Below are 21,199 nucleotides of genomic sequence, written 5' to 3' on the forward strand. Positions count from 1 at the left end.
TTAATGCATCCTGCTTGGGTCAAATAATTTTCATCTTTTATGCCCTCAAACGTAATGAGATGAGGCCTCGCTCCTTCAGGAGTGAGTCTACCCCTGGCGTAGATCCCAGAAAGAGCAGGTGAGACTATGTAGAACCCATAGCACCTCGGAACTAGGAAGGATTTTTCCCATCTCCCAATTCACTCCTTTCATTTTACAAAGCCCATGCTGTCACACATCCGCTGCTCGGCTGGGTTAGATGTGTATATAACTGGAGGGCTGTTAAACTGAGAAGAGAGATTTAGAAGATGGTTGAGTCAGAGCAATACGTCCATTTTTCAAATTTCACTTTTTTCATCTGTCACCATCTTACCTGTAGAATTTGCTTTTTATCCTTTAAAAATAACACTTAGCTAAGTAAATGTAAATAACAGGTACAAAATAATCATAATAATAATTAGCCCAGAGGTGATGTTACTTCTCCCATCCAAGTACTAACCAGGCCTGACCCTGCTCAGCTTCTGAGATCAAACTAGATCGGCCGTGTTCAGGGCAGTATGGCCTGTTGCAACATGTGATGTTACTTCTAAAGGAGAAAAAGTTGATATTCACTACAAATGTCTGGAATATCCACCACTCACTGACATTTTGTTAAGAGAGTGCACTGTGCCTCTGCTCACCTGCTCTCTAAATTTCATCACAGAGCATATTTTGAATAAATAATAATCTATAATTGCATTAGCAAAAAAACCATTTCTAATGTAAGTGAAATATGGAAACAAATTTAAACCCCCTACTCGAATTACTCTAATTCTAAGGCCTGTAATTCCACAGAGGCCAAAATTTTGCTATAGGAGTGCTTCGTTTTTACCTGCCTGGAAATGGAAGACCTGAGGCCAAATTCCAGAGTGGTTCTCCAAGAGTTCATTTTCATTTACATCCATTGTATTTACCCAAATACACCATAGGAGGGCAGCACTCTCCTGGTTAACTTAAACAAAACTGCATGTCTGCTGACCATCTCAAAGTCCTTGACATCCCTAAATGATAACTCAGATAGGAAATCTGTTGGAAAGGATAAAAGGAGCATAAAGGAATTCATCCTTTAAGACTCTGAGTTTCTACAAAAGGGAATCTTTGAGCTAATCAAGATGCAAAATGAGAAGACAAGGAGTTAAAGGAGAAGAAAAAAAAATTTCCCCAAAGTGGAGAAAATGGAATTGTTACATTTGAAGGACTTTTACTGAGTGTGATAATCTATAGACCAGCTACCAATCAGAAGCAGATCTCATTCCTATTAATAAATGATAATTAATAAGCTACTCTGCAACAAAGACCGTCTGTGAAAGGCTCCCTTCAGGAAGGATGTTCTCTTGAATGAATGCAAATCAAGCCTGTGTACTTTACATCACAGACAACTTTAGTGTGTTTTCAATGTCATAAGCAAAAGCATCAGTAGTTTGCATGAATTTGGTATTCTGGAATTATATAGGCAGGTTTTGCTGTAATAAAAAATATGCTGGCTTAAAACAAGTGGTACTTAAGATACAGGCCTGTGAATGTAAATTTCAGTAGAGCTTCAATAATTCAATCCTGTAAATCCAAGTTTTTATGATAATTTGGCTTCAGTATTACCTACATAACAAATAAAGAAAGCAATTTGCTAAGGAAATACTTGGTCTGAACACTTAGTGAGAGGACAACCTGCAGTTACTTTAGACTAATTGAATTTTCAAGTCTAAATCCAATTTTAACTTTTTTGCAAAATCTTTTTGCAGAAGTATAACATGCATTTCTAACCAGCTTCTCAGGTGACTCCAGTACAGTCAGCCTGGTACCAATAAACAGATGTGCTTTCATTAGTGTAGAACACTCAGCACATGGTCTTTCTTGCAGTAGATGATTAACATAACTGATTAGCTAAAACATGGAGTTTTAATAGCTAGCGTTTTGTTAACCTAGTGTGAGTTACATTATATGACTTTAAAATATAACAAAAGTGGACTTCCCATTCAGGTTAGCTTTCTCCATCAGTCCAAGTTAATAACAATTTACTATATAATAAACATTCTAATATTTCTGCTAACAAATCTTGCTTTTGATTAATAAAATTTTCAGAAAACTGTAAAGATGATTTCTTTCTCTAATATCTCCTTAATCATGGAAAACATTGTATTGCATGCTTAATTTTTTTCAGTGTACCTATGGGATTAACAATATGCCCATGTGTCCTGACAATAAAGGCAGTTATCTGAATATATTCCATTTTGGAAAAGCACATTTAGGTGCTAAGCGTGTAACTGCCATCGTGTTCAAGTTCAGAACTTGAAGATCTTTCGTTATATTAATAGACCCTCTATTTTTAGATGTATCCAGATACTAAATGTGAATGGCCACATATATTCTAATGTTCTTGAGAAAGCTCACTATCAATTTTGCATCACTAATTTTTAAATCCTGTATTTAATTAAGAAAAACATCTTTCCTATTGACCTCATTCAGGGGGAAATAAAATGTCAGATGTTTCTGTATGAATGCACATTCCTCACTAAATCTCTCAGGCAACTGCTTTCGTTACTGTTACTAACACAATGCTCCGTCATCTCTTTGTATACATGTCTAATTTATCAGTTTCTTGTAGATTGTCAGCAGCCTGCTGCCTCCGTACCGCCACAGTGCTCACAACTAGCCGGGAGGCAAGACTGCCCAACTGTCAGGTAAATTCGGACATCCTTTCTCTTCTTACCCAGCTGCATGTCAGATCCATGGATCCCAAGCTCCCCTTTCCACACCATAACTTCCTATCCATAATTATATTTGCTACATTTTATCTTAAACATGGGCTATGCTAATATACTCTGGATACCTGAAGTCTACATGTGCTCTGTGGACAGGCAGGAGAGCTAGTTTATTTTACTGGCTGCTAGTGGGTAGACTCCGAGCTCCCTTCAGCTCCCTTATGTGAATAAATGCTAGGATTAGTGCAGTGGTTCATTACCTCCCAAAGTACAAAACTTGGAGTTAGGATGTTTGCCCTACTTCTTCTTCTTCTTTTTTTTTTTTTTTAAAGATTTTTATTTATTTATTTGACAGAGATCACAAGTAGGCAGAGAGGCAGGCAGAGAGAGAGAGAGGAGGAAGCAGGCTTCCTGCTGAGCAGAGAGCCCGATGCAGGACTCCATCCCAGGATCCTGAGATCATGACCCGAGCCAAAGGCAGCGGCCCAACCCACTGAGCCACCCAGGCGCCCTCTACTTCTTCTTTTGCTTGTCTTTTGTCCTTAGAATAAGTTCTCAGAGAAACAAGCAGTAAGAATAGAAAGCATATCTCCTGTCTGTTCCAAGACAACTTTATGAATGTGTTTCTCTTTTGTCTCCACTCACTATCCTCATTAAAACTGGATTTGAAGGCTGGAGAAAAATTTATAATTGGCATTTTAAAAGAATATTTACAGTGATAGTGCCCTTTATGTGAGATTAGCTGAGGAATCTTAAAGGTAGTGTTACTCACTCTCCATACACTAAATTGGAGAACTGGTTGACAGTTTTTTAAAATTAATATATAATGTAATATTTGCCCCAGGGGTACAGGTCTGTACCCATCAGGTGATGTACATGTCATCTGGCTTACACATTTCATAGCACTCACCATAGTGGCTGACGGTTTTTATTCCAGTGAAAGCTTTGCAAATCCATCACGAATTTACCCCCATGTGGGTGAATCCACACTCGGCATCAGAGCACCCCCTCAGGATGTTCCGTCTCTGGCTAGTACTTCATCTCCAGTTATTTGGCCTCTGATTGTACAAAGCTTTTATAGTCTGGTATGGCTTTTATAGTCTACTTATTGTTCTTTCTGTATTTTAATGTATGTGTCACTCTTCTACCAGAGGAAGGCTGTTTTGGCATAGGGGCAGGCCTAAATACATCTCCACAGACCTCAGGAGTGACTATCAGGAGCAGGCTCCATGTGGTCAGGGGTTCAAACCAGGAGAGCTGGGGAGCCCCAGACGCTCCGCAGAAACACGAGGGCAGCCAAAGCCCCCATGTGACTTGGTCTCAGAGGGGAGACATGGAGTTAGCAGGAGAAGGTACACGATTAACTAAGCCCAAGCCAGTGTCTCCTGATTGATGCCTAGTCTGCCAACAGGATTCCAGTCACAGAGTTTTTATTTCAGGAGCATTCTTTGCTGACATATGAATACCATCTTACCTTAACAGCCAGCTGTAGAGTCATTTTAATGATGTGACTAACTGAATATAATGGTAAATGTTCAGACCCATCCTAGTGGGACCCAGTGCATGCAGTGGTGAACAACATGGGGTCTTAACCCACTGCCACCGTCCCTTCTCCACCAAGCACCCCACCCCCGCCAGGTCCTGGCACAGTGCCAGGCACACAACCCATGTTCAGCCCCTGCTGATTACAGGAGTAAGGGAATGAGCTCTGGAGGCAGATTGTTTGGGTTGAAATCCCATCTCTACCCCCTGCTAGTTGTGTAATCGTGGAAAGTTGCTTTTGCTAGCTAAGATTCTCTGTCTACGTGTGAGTGGTTTTTTTGTTTTTGTTTTTGTTTTTTTAACTTGTAAAGTAAGGAAGGGAATAGTTCTGAGGGATTCAGTGTGGCACAGACCCAACGCATAGTGTGCTCTCGAGATGTGTTGCTCTTACTAACCGTTGTCAGTACCTAACTTCCTCAAGGCAAAGGTCTGTGGCCTCTTTCTCTTTCATAACTTCTCTGATTTGCTTGGGGAAAGAATAGAGAAGCCTACTTCTTTAAGTGTTTCAATTAGGTAAGGAGGGGAAAGGCTACTGGGGAAATTTTTAAAGTTTTATTTCACTTTACTTTTTTTTTTTTTTTTTAAGGAACTGGTTTGAGTAAATGGTTACCTGCCCCAGTTCTGTATCTTCTGAGCTTACAGAATTTAGGTTGCTCGTTAGACCTTCACAGGGATGATTTACTTTAAAGAAGAGCAATTTAATGAGTTACAAATGTTTCTAGTTTCTACCCATATAAACAAAGCATAGCCAGGTTCTGTGGTCCCCAGAGAAATTATAAAATCCACATAGACCTGGAAAAACTTATTTTCATAGTCACTGGGATTATGATTGACTTCCTTCCCACCCACACCGGCTGCCAAATGGATCTAATTTAAAGCCCTCACTGCTCTTGTCACTTCTTGGTGGCAGAAAATTAACAGCCAGTGTTTGAATTTCTACCGTGTACATGACATGTGTTCGGTTCTTTACACTTATTAATCATTACAACTCCCAGAAAGCAGGAACAGTTATCACACCCATTTTGAAACCAGGAAACTGAGGGGGAGGAGTAGGAGGTTAACATGACTTCTCCAGGGTCACCCATCCTGAAAGCTATTGAGCCCAACGAGTCTGGCAGGTGTTGTCCTAACCACCATGGTACATCACTGTACCGCCAGGAGACCCTCCCTGGTTTTCATTATACTGTAAGGCGCATAATCAAAATTTCAGTCACTCATGTTGACCCTGTATCACTGAATTGAAAAGAAAGGAACATTCGTTTAATGAGAAACATGAGAAATAGAACATGCTCCCAATGTTGAGTAGCTTTAGATCGGTGTTCTCTATCTCTGTTTTCTCACAATAAAAATTGTTTTATACATCCATCAGCTTATACATATGTTCAAATAACTTTTTAGGTTTAGGGTTTTAAATAAATGAGCATTCTCATATTTTCCATATATGCTTCTTACAGACTGATTCCGTTGTAATGCTAAATTATTAAAGTTGTTTATAGATAATAGATAATCAAAATGTGAAGGGAATGCCCAACATGGGGCAGCCTTAGATGTAATATTTAAATATATGGAGATGTTTGGGATTTAGCACTTCTCCCCTTCTATGGGGAGTTGCTTACTGGGACCAAAAAAGAAACTTTCTGAAGAAATACCAATTTTTACATCTTAACAGTTTCCTAAGCCTACTGTTTACAAATGATCTACCTACAAAAAGTAGGTTCTTAAATGGTAAAGGTTGAATAACAAGTGGGTTCCTGAAGGCTGTTAGCAATTGGAACTAAATACAGCCTATACCTGAAATAATTAGAACTTATTAAATATTTACATCTAAGAAATAATTTCTTAACCAGTAAGCCAAGAAAATGCTTCTATCTTAATGTATATAGTGTGACGGCATTTTATGCAAATGTAAAGTAGAAGTAGTGTAATATAAAGTATTTATGAAAATCTGAAATCATGTAAGAAACCTGAAATAGTGAACACATTTTGAAATCCTGTAAAGTAGAAATAGTATAATATAAAGTATTTGTGAAAATCTGAAATCATTTAAGAAGTCTGAAGTAGTGAACACATTTTGAAATCATGTAAAGTAGAAATAGTGTAATATAATATATTTATGAAAATCTGAAATCATGTCAGAAATCTGAAATAGTGAACTCATTTTGAAATCATCATGAATGACATAATGTGATGGTGTTGGGCCAAGTGAGCTACATAACCTGTGGCTCAGCTGTTGCCACACCCTTCAGCTGGTCCAGCAGAAATTCTTGCCTTCGACCAGAAACCAAAATCATGCTGTATGTTAGCTCAGAAAAGAAAAGAAATGTTTGTCTTTGATTGGGAAGAGTATTTAGACTACGTGGGACCTTCCAACATCTTTCTTTCATAATCTTGCCATAACTTATGTTGAATAATGTGTTTAGCTCCCTAAAAAAGAAACGTATTCTAAACCATGCAGCTCTAACAGAGAGAGAAGCTCTGTTAGATCTGTGGGAGAGTCTGTCTGCTGCTGTGTTTCCTGGGCCATCTGACTCCGTCTGCAGTGGGGAGGAAGAGCCTTGCCATGCAATGATTCCCCCCCGCCCCGCCCCCGGTGTTGAAGCTCCAGCTCTCCCAGGGCTACCTACCACGTTTTAAAAATTGGTAGGAAAAGTCATTTTTATCACAGGTTGCTCTAACTAGTACAGAAGAGCGCTGTCCTCTGAAAGTAAATTCATAGCAGTTCAAAGAGTTTGGGAACTAAGGATGACCTCAAGTAAATCAGCAGTTTACATAATTATAATTTTGTCTTAAAGGTCAAGAGTTACACGTGAAGGATAATTTCAGTACCAGTGATAAAAAGGATTTTGAATGCTAATTTTTAATGAATTCAATGATAATATTAACTTTAGATATAAAAACGAAATAGAAAAGAAATTATTTACTAAATAATTCTTTATTTGGGCCATGGCTTAATTAAATGGTTCTGATTTGAAATAAATTCTATGGCACTGAATTCATAATATATGAGGGGGAAAAATCAGAGTTTTAGAAAAATGCCAGTCTTTTTTGATTTAAAATAAACCTATAGTGTGTGTTTCCCCCAGTCAGTCATCTTTGAGAGGGTCCAAACCCAAAAGTGTTTTGTAGTTTTACCTTAGGAAGTTTTACTCCCTTGTCCGTCAAGATTATTCATTAAGACATTAATTAGCCTGAGCATTTATGCATTCATTTAAACAGGAGGCTCTCAGAAGTAGTTATTTGGAAGGGTGCATGGTATGCTCAATAACTAGGAAGTCTTAAAACTGTCCTGTCTTACTTATACTGCCAAACTAAAGCAAGTAGTGGGAACCCTTAGAGCAACCTAGGCTTCCATGGGCAAATTACTTATCCTAGGGAATCTAGATCCAGCAGAGAACTGTGGGTCCTCTAAAGCTTTGCTCCAACGTTGCCTACTCCCCTGGAGCTTGTTGGAAATGAAGATTCTCCTGTCCCATCCCATACCTATCAATCAGAAGCTGCATTTTACCGAGATCCCCCGAGTGGATGGTACGCATATTGAAGTTTTAAAAGAACTGATTTGAAGAAATCTTGCAACTAACACAGAGACCTAGAAGAAATGAGACTGTGTGCAGAAATTGAATAGAGCGACCTTAGGGGAAGGGTTTACGTGTCATTTCCCTAAGGTTTTTTTGTTTGTTTGTTTTTGGGTGTTTTTGGCATTCTTTTTGAAAAGCTGCAGTCGTCCTGGCATGCTTTAAACTATTTTCTGTGCAAAATTTGTGTTTATGTTTTTAAAATTTCTATGAAAAGATTGTGTCTCTGTAACTCTTAAAGAGTATGCCTGGCCTCCCGTAAATGGCGTTTTTGCTGACACGCTTGTTTCTCATTTTCAGTCCTGACCTAGCTCTCCCTGATGAGCAGCCACATTCCAGCCCACACTGCGCCCCTCTCCACTGTCTCTCCAAGCCTCCTTACCCCTAGTCTTCATCTCCCGCGGATGGATATCTAAGGTGAATGCTTTGTAGCCACACACAGGATACTGCCCAAGACCCGGCGGGTGTTTTCTTCTCGGTTGTGAGATGTAGGATTGGATTCATGTTCATCATTTTGGAAGATGAGAGAAAGTTAAGAAGAATAACACAAAGCACAGACTCAAGTGTGATAAAACACTTATGGTTTCTCTAAGTCACAGATGAATTCTGCAATCAAATGGCTGTGGTTGAGTTCAATAAAAACAAAAAATAAAAGGAAACCAGAACTATGTATCTCAGATGGCTAGCTTTACCTCGATAGCATAAGAAAGACCTAAGACAATGTAAAATACATATATTGTAAAATCATCTTTCCTTGTACTTCAAATTCAGCTATAGGAGTTGATTCTGATACTTTTTGTCATTGATATTTATTTTGTATTTTATTTACCACATGATTTATGTCTATAAAAATAATTTCTGTGAGAGGTGAACTTAATTCCTTTATTGTTAAGTATACATAATTTGCTCAGTTAAGTATGAGTTTTAATTTAGTTCAAAATCTGGAATTGGCCAGACTGTGGTCATGTTTCTTGCACAAAATAATAAATGAGGTGCATCAGAATGTTAACAATAACTGTATTTTGCTGCTACAATGATACTGTTTATGCACTTATTTTCTGATCAGTAGCTCATTAACTGCTGGTTGTTGTTTTTTCTTTCTTTCTTTTTTTTTTTTTAACCAGAATTCTTCACTTGCCATCATTAAGTAACTCTAAGAAAGACTATGCTATGATTCATTGACTTATTGAACTCTTGACAGCATCTTTAATTTTTTAAAATTACAGACAAGTAGATGCTCTGGTGCTGCCCATTTGTGTGTGTGTGTATGTGTGTGTGATAATGTTAAGAAAGCTAAATAACGTGGAGGGAAACAAAAAGCTGTGTTTATTAAATGACCAGATTTTTTTTTTTTTTACTTTCCCAAATTCAGGGTCCTACTAGGAGTTTTTCCTGCAAAAAGGTAACAATTGGGAAAATATATAAATAGATGTAGCGTTTGGTTAATTAGTTGACCCAGAAAGTGTTCAAATTTTGAGTAGGATTATACGTTTTCGTTGTTGTTGGGGTTTCTTCTCATAGTGAATCGTCCTTGCCAAAAAAACAATAATAAACCTTAGCTCATTGTCTACTTTTGACAAACACTCAGGTGCCTACAATCATTATATTATATTGAGATAGTCCATGTTCTTAGTTTGTTTTCAGATTCTGCTGGGTAACTTTTATGACTTGATTTAAGGCAGTGGATTTTCATAGCAAAATTTCTTTTGCACATAATCTGACAAACAAGGAAAACAGCTAATCGAGCTGAAAGGTCTAACACTCCTGGGCTCCTTAACTATCAAGTGCTGCCCACACAATTGCTCCTAGCCCTGATTCCTTGTCTAGTCAGGTAGCCTTAACTTATTTAAGACCATTAACAGTTTGACCTTTTCGTGTAACTATATCTGTAACTTCTCTTCAAAACAAAAACAATCCTCACTGTTAACACAAAAGGTAGTTAACAGCGCCGGGTTCTAACAGTGACGATCTGGTAGTGGAGATCGCGGCTTACTGAGTGGGAGCGGGTGTACATTAATGGACGGTCCATCAAAGATGCCAGCCAGTCGGTAAATCATAAAGCACGGTGCAGGAGCTTTCGTCAATCGTATACCTAGTAAGTAGTGGTCACACTATTACCAAAGCAACCAGGAGGTTTTGAGTTCCTTCTATGAGTGCTATTTTTCAACAGCGTCATTCATTATGCAACTTGGAGTAACTGGAAATCTTCACCAAAATAGAGATTCAGGTTAAAATAAAGAAAACAAGAAACAAAGCAAATCTTCACAAAGTCCAGATCATGGCACGCTAACATTCTGCTCTTTCCCTACCTGCATCGCCTTGTTGTTCCTAAACACTTGCTTCATTTTATTGGCGTTTTATCTGCCTGGTACCAGTGTGAGTGAGACAGTGTGGGTTTTGTTGGAGTTCAATTGAAAGAAATGACCCCATTCCTGCTTTTTCTTTTTTATCTTTTTATTTGTTCTTCAAGCATCATGTTTTCAGAGCTGAGAAGTGGCATAGCTGCTAAGTTGACTTTTAAGAAAAACTGTTTGTGCCTGAGGGAAAATATGCCTTTTTTAAAAGTACCTCAGAAAATCTTCCTATGCTGCATCTCGATATTGTTGGTGGTACAGGGAACTGAGCAGTAAGTACTGTCTGTGTGTAACTACACACAGTACTGTCACACAGTACCATCTGTGTGCCTACTTACAGTGTAGTATTGCTTTCATGCTCCCTGACTTTGTATTTATGACCTGGTGAAAATCCACGTTGTAGATGAAACATTTATTTCTTCCCATACAAAGTCTATTATATGCTGGTTTTAACTCAGTTCTTTATCTTAATAGAGTGGGAAATGCTTGTTTTGAAATACAAATTCTATAAACATGTTAATTTTAGCAAAATTTTGCCAAGAAGATATAGAGACTTGGAAATAAATGTCTAATTTTCAGCACAAAATTAGATAATAATCCCTAAGCAGTAGGAGAGAATTCCATGTACTTACCCTGTGGCATCATTTAGTACACTTTAAACTGAGCCATATCTGTATTTATTTAGATGCATTTAAAAGAATAAATATGTGTAGAATGTGTTAAAATTAGTACCTGTAAAAAAAAAATTAGGAATCAAAAGAAAATGAAAAATTGAAATATCAGTGAAAATCAAAGAGTGAACCTCAGTAAGACTAATTGTAGATAGACTCGTAGAGTAAAAACCAAACACAGAAATACAATAAGAATATGGCTAATTATTGGGAACAGAGTGGTCAAAGATTAGAGGCAACCAGCAAGAGTGGTTAGCAAAGTAATTAGGTAGGTTTTTTAAAGTAAACACAATTACCATCCTAAAAAGAAGTCCTTATGCAGAAATGCTTTCCTAACTGAGGATTCATCTTGGCTAAAAAATTAAATTAAATTTAAGGGAGCAATAAATTTCCTTTAGCCTGAGTGCACAGGGGTATACAGGACCCTTGGATAATTCTTTCCAATCAACTTCTGACTCATCAGATCCCTTTCTTACATCCAATTCTGCTTCAAGAAGAAGAATTTGTAGAACTTTGAGAAAACAGAAAGCTATTAAATAATTAAGAAAAGACGCATTTAGAAAGATAATACTTTTATTTAGCCTAAGGAAGAGGAGGTACAATAGTGACCTCCAAAGAAAGGAAATTTAACAAGAGGTACCAGCTATAGATATCACTATTTAAACTGGAATAAGAAAAACTAAGCCTTTAGTGTGTAGGATTTATATTACCTTGATGAAAGAGATTTTTAACAGTGGAATATGAATCACTAATATTGATAATCATAAGGAACATTGGTTTTTTACAAATTAAACATTATTGGTTATTTAGTAAGGATTGAGTTAGGGGGCAATGTATCTTATGATAATGTATTATAATTCTGGGGTTTCATAATCTTATGCTTCTGTTGAACTTAAAAATACATTAAAGTTATGCTGGTTAGTCACAAAATATTTTATCCCTTGAAAATAGGAAGGCAATCTTAATTTTTCCAAGATATCTGATTTTTAAAAAAGGAAATCATTGGTATTGTTTTTTCTTCCAGCTGTATTTCATAATATTGTTAGCAATGTTACTTTAAAAAGCCTCAATTGTCAGAGTTTGAAAAAACAAATGTCCTCAGGAATACTTTGGAAATAGAAGGTATGCAATCCTTTGGGGGGCAAATGCCTCTCGAATTTTATCTTTTCTTAAAAGGATCTTCAATCTCAATATTTCCTCTTTCTTATTGCTTTGGAAAATATTCCTGTGCAGCTAGTCCTTCTGTTTCAAACAACCATGAAATGTTGGTCAAATAAACCAACTGTGAATGTGGACAGTATTAAATGAAATCCTCTACAATTCTCAAGTAGAAATTACAAAATATGAAAAAGAAGAAATGAAATATATTTTCTACTAGGATAAGAATGGCAAATTTAATGTCTAATTGTTATAATCAAACAGCCAAAAGACATAATCTGTCTTCCAGAAAGACACATCAAGGGACACTAATCAATTCCCAGTAAGGAACTGTGCTGATTCAGCCCAAGGAGGCCAAACCCACTGATACTGTAGATAGAAAATAGGACTAGATTCAAAAGGAACTCCTAGGGAAAAGTTCACAATTTAAAAAAATTTGTTCTTCAGGTGTTTTGTTTGTTTATAAACTAGGATGATTTAAAATAATCCTTATATTTAAGATTGCAAAAATTTAGAAGAATGTGTTTTCACATAAGAGGATATAGTTCTCCAAAAAGTTGTTGAACTAGTTGTGATAAATGACGTTCGTGATCAGTGCTGATACCGACAAGTAATTTTTACCTTGAAATCCATTTCTATGGACATGGAAGACCAATCTAGCTTCCGAGTGACCTTTTCCACTGTCTGCAGTTATGCCCCCAGATGAGTTGCATCTGTAAGTAAGTTCATCTTTATTTAAATGCTAAGTTAACGGCCATAGTCCCTGATGTATTGCATTTGTAGCCTGATCCAATTATGTTGACATGTGAAAGATTTTGTGGAGGCATCTCTTTCATCCTTCTCCCTCAAAGTATAACTGAGGAAGATATTTAGTACTGAGATATGTTTCCCAGTCGACGATTTTCCAGAAATAATATTCTACTTAAGAAGAAGAGGAGTAATTAACTGCCTTTACTGTAAGGGTGTGAGTACATAAGTATGCGTGTAAAATGTTTGCATGAGAAATTTCACATCATGTAAGCTTTCTCATACTCATAATGCAAACACTATAGACGTCTTATTTCTCTTATGATCTTCTCTCCATTAGGAATGTAAAGAGATTATTACCTATATCTGGTCTCCTTTCCATATTGAAATGCATGGCTCTAATCCTCAATGAATTTTTATCCCTTTCCTTCACAGTTATTTAAAATTTGTCCTATTTAAACTGACACCTGGATAAACTACCAAGCCGGATGATTTCTGTGATTGGAGTTTAAGTGCTGTAGAACATTGGCCGAGAACACATTTTTTTTTAACTTTTATTTCTTTCAGAATTATTCTCTGATTATTATGGTTCTCTAATAAAAACACTGAGAAGTAAATTGGATGCTTTTAGTGTGACTGTACGGTTTTCTTTCTAAAAAGTCATTTAAAAAACAAAGATCAGAGAACCGTTTGAAGTAAAGAGAAATGTCATCTTTTTGTTGACAAACCATTATTCAGTAATACGGAATATCCAGAATGAATAATTTTTGTCACTTAGGTTTATAGATATGATTACACACCAAATCTTAGAGGAAAGAAATGATTTTACCATTATTGCCACAAAATTTTTAAGCTCCATGGTTTGACTGTTAGAGTCAATTAAACAATTCTTTGAAAATCTTTTTTGATATTTTTGTAATCTACTCAGTGTTTTTATTTGCATGATTACATGTATATGATGAACCATACATGATTCTGAATTGTATTTCTTTCCAGTATTAACATTTGTGTAGTGTGTGACCAACCCTGATTTGTACACTATATAATTGTTGTTGTAATGATTCTGCTCTTCCTACATTTAATTGCAATTTTGTTATTATGCCTTTTGGGATTAAATGATGTGAAGTGTTTCCACCTAATGATAATACCATATGAAAACATGACTAAAAGACTGACCTAAGAAATTCTTTTGTTGCTAATCATTTTTTAAAATCCAAATTTCAACAGAAACTTGTTCTCAAAGACATATGCATTTATTTTAAATTCAAAATAATTCTTATGAATTTATTATTGCTTGTCATTTTAAATTTTTTTATTGTAGACAATCCTAAGTGAATGTCTATGGGAGAATCTGTTTATGATATCTGCTTGTGTTTGTGTAATCAATGGTTGGAAAAGGCACTCCAATGCTAAGAAAATAACCAAAAGCCGATATAATAGTTCTTATATCTTGGTTTATGTTACCAACTGACTATGGTGTAATGCATAACTCTTTCCAGTAAATAAACTGGTTATCTTTTGTTCATTTCATCTATGCTACCTTTTTATCAGTTTTAGCAATCTTTCTGTATGTCATTTTGACTTGTATTTATCAAATAAGAAAAAAAGTAAATGAATCTCTATATGATTTATATATCTATGCAAAGAGCCCTTATTTGAACTAAAAACTAAATGCTTTGCTTTGACATGTCTACACATTTCTAGTAAGTAATGTTTATCAAAGTTGCCCATTTTCTCCACTTGTCATCTTTCCCACTTGTAATCATTTCTAAAAGGATATTTTGGCAGGTGGTTACACTTAGCTGAATTAGGTTAGGAATGTTCCAACATGAAGAAAATGCCTGTTTAAAAAAAAAAAAAAGGGAAACATTATTTTAATGAAAGAAGAATGAAGTTTGTATGCTTTATTTGGGACACAATACTTCTTTGTTCTCTCTCATATGAAGGAACAGCAGAGTCCCCCCAGAAATATATGTTGGAGCAAATATGGACTTCCGTGAGGTTTTGATGAGTCGAAAACTCCAATGCAATCCTCACCATAACTAAGCAGATTAATGGGCACAACAACAGTTCTAGCTAATGGTGTCTGTCTACCTGTTGTATGAATACAACTCTAGAAATAATAGTGTAAACTTTCCCCCAAATATCTCCTTTTTCTCTTCTAAGAACTATCACTTTCCTGGAGGCTGGATCTCTAAATCTGTTTGATCCCTAATCTTCTCTTACACAAGGAAGCTGATAGTTGCATTCAAAAGCTAAAAAACTGGATCAGCCTCCAGGAGAACCAAGAAAATTTCTTCTTATCCCTGCATTTTGCGGGTGATTTGGGTAGCCCTGCATCCCCACAGGAGGTAAGAAAGAGTCCAGAATTGATGGGAACTTGTGGGAGGGATTTTCCTTTATTTGGGGTTGTACACACATTGACTAGTAAATTATGGGAACCTGAATTTTGAATGTGAGCAGTAAGTTCCTGAGAGATGGGTTCCTTGGCTCCTTGTCACCAAGCCTTAGTTACAGCTATCTGGAATTGAGATTATAGAACCTAACTTTACCTGCTGTAATACCAGAAGACACCAAATACCAACCAGTCGAGGGAAATGGCCTTTAAATTCAGTGGATGGTTATTCTCCTCATTCTCTCTTGGTCGATCTAGATCTCTAACTGTGTTTGAAGGAGTCTTCATGTGTACAATGAAATCCTCTCCAGAGTTCCTTCTTAAACATTTTATGAGTGCACTATCATTGAAATACTTTAAGAGAAAAGGATAAATCAGCCACAACATTAACAATAAGGAAGATGAATCTCACTGGAAAGAATATTGCCAGTATCAAAAGTAAACATAATTCATAATGTAATTTAACTGTAGAAAACAATATAAGATAAATCATCACTATAGTGACATCCCGTAAAGAGCAAAGAAAAGTTAATTGTTTACATAATTGGTGAGACCCAGTGCAGAATGAAAATATGGACCTCTTGTTCTAAAATTATTAAGAATTTCAAAACTGTGACAGCAGAACATTAAGTCGGGCAGGGAATCCTAAGTGTAGGGCCCTATGTGACTATAGAGGGCTAGCCCGTGAAGCCAGACTTGCCCCAGAATATGCTAAAGTAGTGATCCAGGACCTAAACAGTGAAGGTAGCTATCCAGAACCTGGACTTTATTATTAACAGAATGGATTTTCCAGTTTCCGTGCTTACAAAAAGAAAACAATGGGGGCACCTGGGTGGCTCAGTGGGTTAAGCCGCTGCCTTCGGCTCAGGTCATGATCTCAGAGTCCTGGGATCGAGTCCCGCATCGGGCTCTCTGCTCAGCGGAGAGCCTGCTTCCCTTTCTCTCTCTCTCTGCCTGCCTCTCCATCTACTTGTGATTTCTCTCTGTCAAATAAATAAAATAAAAATCTTTAAAAAAAAAAAAAAAAAAAAAAAAACAAGATTATTCGGAAATACTCTTTAGTTAGGGCGCCTGCGTGGCTCAGTCCTTAAGCATCTGCCTTCCACTCAGGTCATGATCCCAGAGTCCTGGATCAAGTCCCACATCAGGCTCCTTAATGGGGAACCTGCTTCTCCCTCTCCCGCTCCCTCTCTGCTTGTGCTTTCTCTCTCTGTGTTAAATAAATAAAATCCTTTACACAAAGAAAGAATGAACTTTGGGGTCAGACCAGAGAAATGGAGCAACTTCATATTTCTTCCATTGTTGAAATAAAAACTAAATGAGTTCAATGTGTAGGCACCAAGCTGTTCTTGCCTTTAGTTCTCTGTATAACATTGCATGTGACCACTAAAACTGCAATTTTCTATTTTTTTTTTAATTTTTAAGTTTTTTTTTATGAACATATAATGTATTATTGGCCCCAGGGGTACAGGTCTGTGAATCGCCAGGTTTACACCCTTCACAGCACTCACCATAGCATATACCCTCCCCAATGTCCATAACCCCACCGCCCTCTCCCTACCTCCCTCCCCACCGCAACCCTCAGTTTGTTTTGTGACAGTAAGAGTCTCTTATGGTTTGTCTCCCTCCCAATCCCATCTTGTTTCATTTATTCTTTTCCTACCCCTCAAACCCCCCACATTGCATCTCCGCTTCCTCATATCAGGGAGATCATATGATAGTTGTCTTTCTCTGATTGACTTATTTCGCATGATACCCTCTAGCTCCATCCACTTCATCACAAATGGCAGGATTTCATTTCCTTTGAGGCTGCATTGTATTCCGTTGTGTATATATACCACATCTTCTTTATCCATTCATCTGTTTATGGACATCTAGGTTCTTTCCATAGTTTGGCTATTGTGGACATTGCTGCTATAAACATTTGGGTGCATGTGCCCCTTTGGATCACTACATTTGTATCTTTAGGGTAAATACCCAGTAGAAAACTGCAATTTTCTCTTATAAATTGTTCGGTGACTACAAAAGATTCTTGTGCAGTCATTAAATGAACACTTATTGACCATGTACTATGTGTGTCAGTGGACTCTCAAAACTTCCTTGAGAAAAATTAATCTATCATGAAAAGCTGGAACAGTGCCAAAGTCATGGCAATGTCCTGGTGCTCACAAACCCTCTACTGAACAACATTGATGCTTCTAAAGCAGTGCTGTCATTTAAGACATGAATGCAGTATAATAGAGCTAAAACTTTCACCAGAATATATCTGGTAAAGTCTGCAAAGAAGCACAGAGAGCCTGTGTCTATTTTCGGATGGAAATATTGCACCTGAGGCATTGAACAAATTATGCAAGAACTGATCATGTTCTTAAATATACTCTAGATCAGCAAAGACACAGGGTGATAATTGGCTGGAGAAGTGAGGATCACGCTGGTGAGGCTGTGGACACAGTGTCAGCCCTTTAAGTTCAAGATCCCATTCACGGCTGAACCTTGCTCAGTATATTCATACAGAGCTTCTCTTTGTCCTTGGATGGGAGTTACTTACATCTCCTCACAACTGGGAACTTTGCGAGAGACCTGATCAGTTCAGGATAAAAGCATTCATTCTGGGGGCACCTGGGTGGCTCAGTCAGTTAAGCATCTGCCTTCAACTAAGGTTGTGAATCCGGGGTCCTGGGATCTCGCCTCTTATTGTTGGGCTCCCTGCTGAGGGCAGAGCCTACTTTACCCTCTGCCTGCAGCTCCCCCTGCTAGTGTGCTCGTGCTCTCTCTCTCTCTCTGTGTCAAATAAATACATACAATCTTTTTTTTTTTTTAAGATTGTATATATTTATTTGACAGACAAAGATCACAAGCAGGCAGAGAGGCAGGTAGAGAGAGAGGAGGAAGCAGGCTCCCTGCTGAGCAGAGAGCCCGATGTGGGACTCGATCCAAGGACCCTGGGATCATGACCTGAGCCAAAGGCAGAGGCTTTAACCCACTGTGCCACCCAGGCGTCCCCATAAAATCTTTTTAAAAAAGATTTAAAAAAACATTCATTTCAGCTGGAATAAATCAGGTTATTTTCCTTCAGACTGGTCTCAGAAGAGGTTCTGACAATCCCATTCATTTACTTCCCAAACGTTTGTCTTTTCCTAGTAATAAAACCAATACGTGTTTATTTTAGCAAATTTGCAAGACGTGGGAAAGTTGAAAGAGGGCAATGTAATTCACCCATAATCATCTCTCAATAGAAACCGCTGATACACTTTGGTGTCCTTCCTTGAATCATACTGAATACTCAGTTTTGAATCCAGCTTTTTTTCTCTTACTATTTTATGGTGCATTTTTTTCTAGGGCTTTAAAAGTTTTTAATTAAGTCATTTTTAATGCTGATACATTATTCTATGGAATGATTAAACTATACTTTATAAAAGACTCTTGTTTTGGAACATTTAAATTGCTTCCAGACTTTTACTATTATAAATAATAATGCCATTAAAATCCTTGTACAGAAATTGTCATCTAAATTTATGACTCTTGGGATCCATTCCTTTAAGAAGAATTACTATAATGCACATTTTTCCTTTAATGCATATTTCTCCAGGAAATTTCACTGAGCATTTTACTATATAGAAGCCACTGTGCATGATACTACAGACAATACAAATATGAATTAAACCGAGTTCACCACTAAGAAGCTTACAATCTAGAAGGGAAAATCAGACAAAAGTATACATAACTGTAATAAATATGGGAAAGGGATACATTTCATGAACAAAGGTTTTGATTTGCCCTTTGGAGACTCAAAAATGAGGACTCTTTTCTCATGACAAATTGAAACCTCTTTGCCTGAAAATGTTTATTCCCTGCTTTAAAAGCTGTTTCTGATTGCTAATATTCTCATTGAAATGTTTATCATTTCTCTGTGTCTACTTTGGAAAAAAAACCTCTGTTGGATGTATTGCATAAATATTACTGACTTCAGGTTTAATAGTTTGTCTCTTTCCCAGGAGAAATTTCAAGCATTTGAATATGAGTACTTTGTTTTCTAACGATGCAGGGTTATGTGGGTGGCTGCAAATCCCTATAGACGCAAGCCTTATAATAAAGCAATGGTGTCGCGAACCTTGTAATAAAGCAATGGTCACTGGGGAAAGGTGTAGGTTGCGATTATAGATTAGCACACACTCTCATAGATTCAGTATGTTAGCTTCCATTGATTTGTTATGGTAGGTACAAAGGCATCATCTCGCTGAGCTTAAATAACAGGTTTTGATAATAGTATTATCATTTTTCAAAGTCAGACGAAACTTTTATGTAGGTTTCTTATTTCCATTGTATCAGGGGTCAAAAAACTTTGTAAAGGATCAGAGAGGAAATATTTTCAGACTGTCCTGCCCATCTGTGTCACAGCCACCCAGCTCTGCCATTGTAATGTGAAAGCAATTGTGAACTGCTGACTGGCTTCAATAAATATTTATGGACATGGAAATTGGCATTTTACATAAATTTTATATGTCATAAAATACTATTATTTTGATTTTTCCCCCCACCATTTAATTAAAAGCCCTTTTTAGTTCATGGGCCATACAAAAACAATCCGTGGGTGGGCTGCATTTGGGTCACAGGTCATTGTTTGCTGGCTTGTTGCCTAGACTATCTTATTCAAAAACAACAGTTATGTACAAATTCTAAAATAAAACCCTTTAAGCAGCAATACTAAAAGATTAAATACGAGGCTTTATAATTTTACAACTCTAAGTACTTTTCTTAAAATTTGGATCAACCATTTCCCTTGTATTGGTATGCTTTTGGCTACAGGTAACAACAAAGTGTGACTAATGGTGGCTTAACTCTGAGGACAAGTTATTTTATCACTTATCAAGGATTCAAGACATAGGACATTTCAGGGTTGGTTGCAGAGCACACTGAACTCTGCAATGGCCCGGGGCTCTTTCCAACATGCTGTTCTGCCAACCTTAGTAGATCCCGCAACATCGCCTCTCTTGGTCACAAGATGATAGGCATTTTAGGACTTATATCTGTATCCTTACAAAGCCACATCTGCAAGCAGAGGGAGCATGAAGGAGGTGGGTAGGGAATCAGTTCTTTTCAATAGGTTATTCTCTTAATGAGTAAGAAAATTCTTCCCAGAAGTCCACAGCAGTTTTCCCCTTAAGACCCATAGTGCAGAACCAGTCATATATGCATGTATGCTCTCCCCTTAACTCATCAGCTGACAAAGAAAATAGGATTACCATGATCATCTGGCCCCATCTGGCCTTTGCTGTGAAGGAATACAACTTGTCCGTCCATATTGCCGCCGATATTTGAATGACATTGGGTTTTGTTAGGAAGGAAAAGTGGGGATGGCGGTTGAGTAGACAAGTGCTTGCCACATTGTTTTAATTTTTAATAATTTATGAGTTGATGGGACGCCTGGGTGGCTCAGTTGGTTAAGCGGCTGCCTTCGGCTCAGGTCATGATCCCAGCGTTCTGGGATCGAGTCCCACATCGGGCTTCTTGCTCGGCAGGGAGCCTGCTTCTCCCTCTGCCTCTAGCCTGCCACTCTGTCTGCCTGTGCTTGCGCTCTGTATCTCTCTCTCTAACAAATAAATAAAATCTTTAAAAAAAAAAAAAACTTTAAATAATACATGTAAAATTATATATCTATGACTATAATTTCTAACGTGTCATTTCATATATATGGTTTCATATATATGAAACTATTGAAATTTCAACTTGCATCCACTCGATATATCATACTGTTTACTAAGTTCCTATTAAAATAAATGCATCATCTTCTTCAAGTAGATTTTTATAAAATTATCTCCTGTAAATGCTACTACATAAAGGCATCATGGCTCATGTTCATGGCTTTTGTCACCTTTATTACTTTAATGGCATTTATATAAATTTCTACCCAGTGATAGCATCAAAGCGAATAACTAATAAATTTATAATTTATTTACTGAGGAAATAACAATTTATTATTAAAATGAGAGAACTTTTATCTTTCTCTTGTGAGATAAAAATAAGAATAACTTTGTTACAAAGT

The 21,199-nt window shown here is 37.1% G+C and overlaps 1 protein-coding gene across 9 annotated transcripts in view; it reads left to right on the plus strand.

The window, feature by feature from the left end:
• The window catches only part of BICD1 (BICD cargo adaptor 1), a 221,608-nt gene extending 206,961 nt beyond the window's left edge, over positions 1–14,647 (plus strand). For 3 of the 9 annotated variants that reach the window (XM_032349937.1, XM_032349938.1, XM_032349940.1), the window contains 2 exons: positions 2,621–2,696; positions 8,132–14,647. In XM_032349937.1, the coding sequence (XP_032205828.1) occupies positions 2,621–2,696; positions 8,132–8,219 (164 nt within the window). In that variant the 3' untranslated portion in view covers positions 8,220–14,647. Of the gene's footprint in view, positions 1–2,610; positions 2,697–8,131 lie in introns of all 9 variants that reach the window. The other 6 variants (XM_032349942.1, XM_032349945.1, XM_032349946.1 and 3 more) reach the window with 4 other exon arrangements.
• The last annotated feature ends 6,552 nt before the right edge of the window (positions 14,648–21,199 follow it).

Source organism: Mustela erminea, chromosome 6 (assembly GCF_009829155.1).
Source record: "Mustela erminea isolate mMusErm1 chromosome 6, mMusErm1.Pri, whole genome shotgun sequence".
Lineage (NCBI taxonomy): Eukaryota > Metazoa > Chordata > Mammalia > Carnivora > Mustelidae > Mustela > Mustela erminea.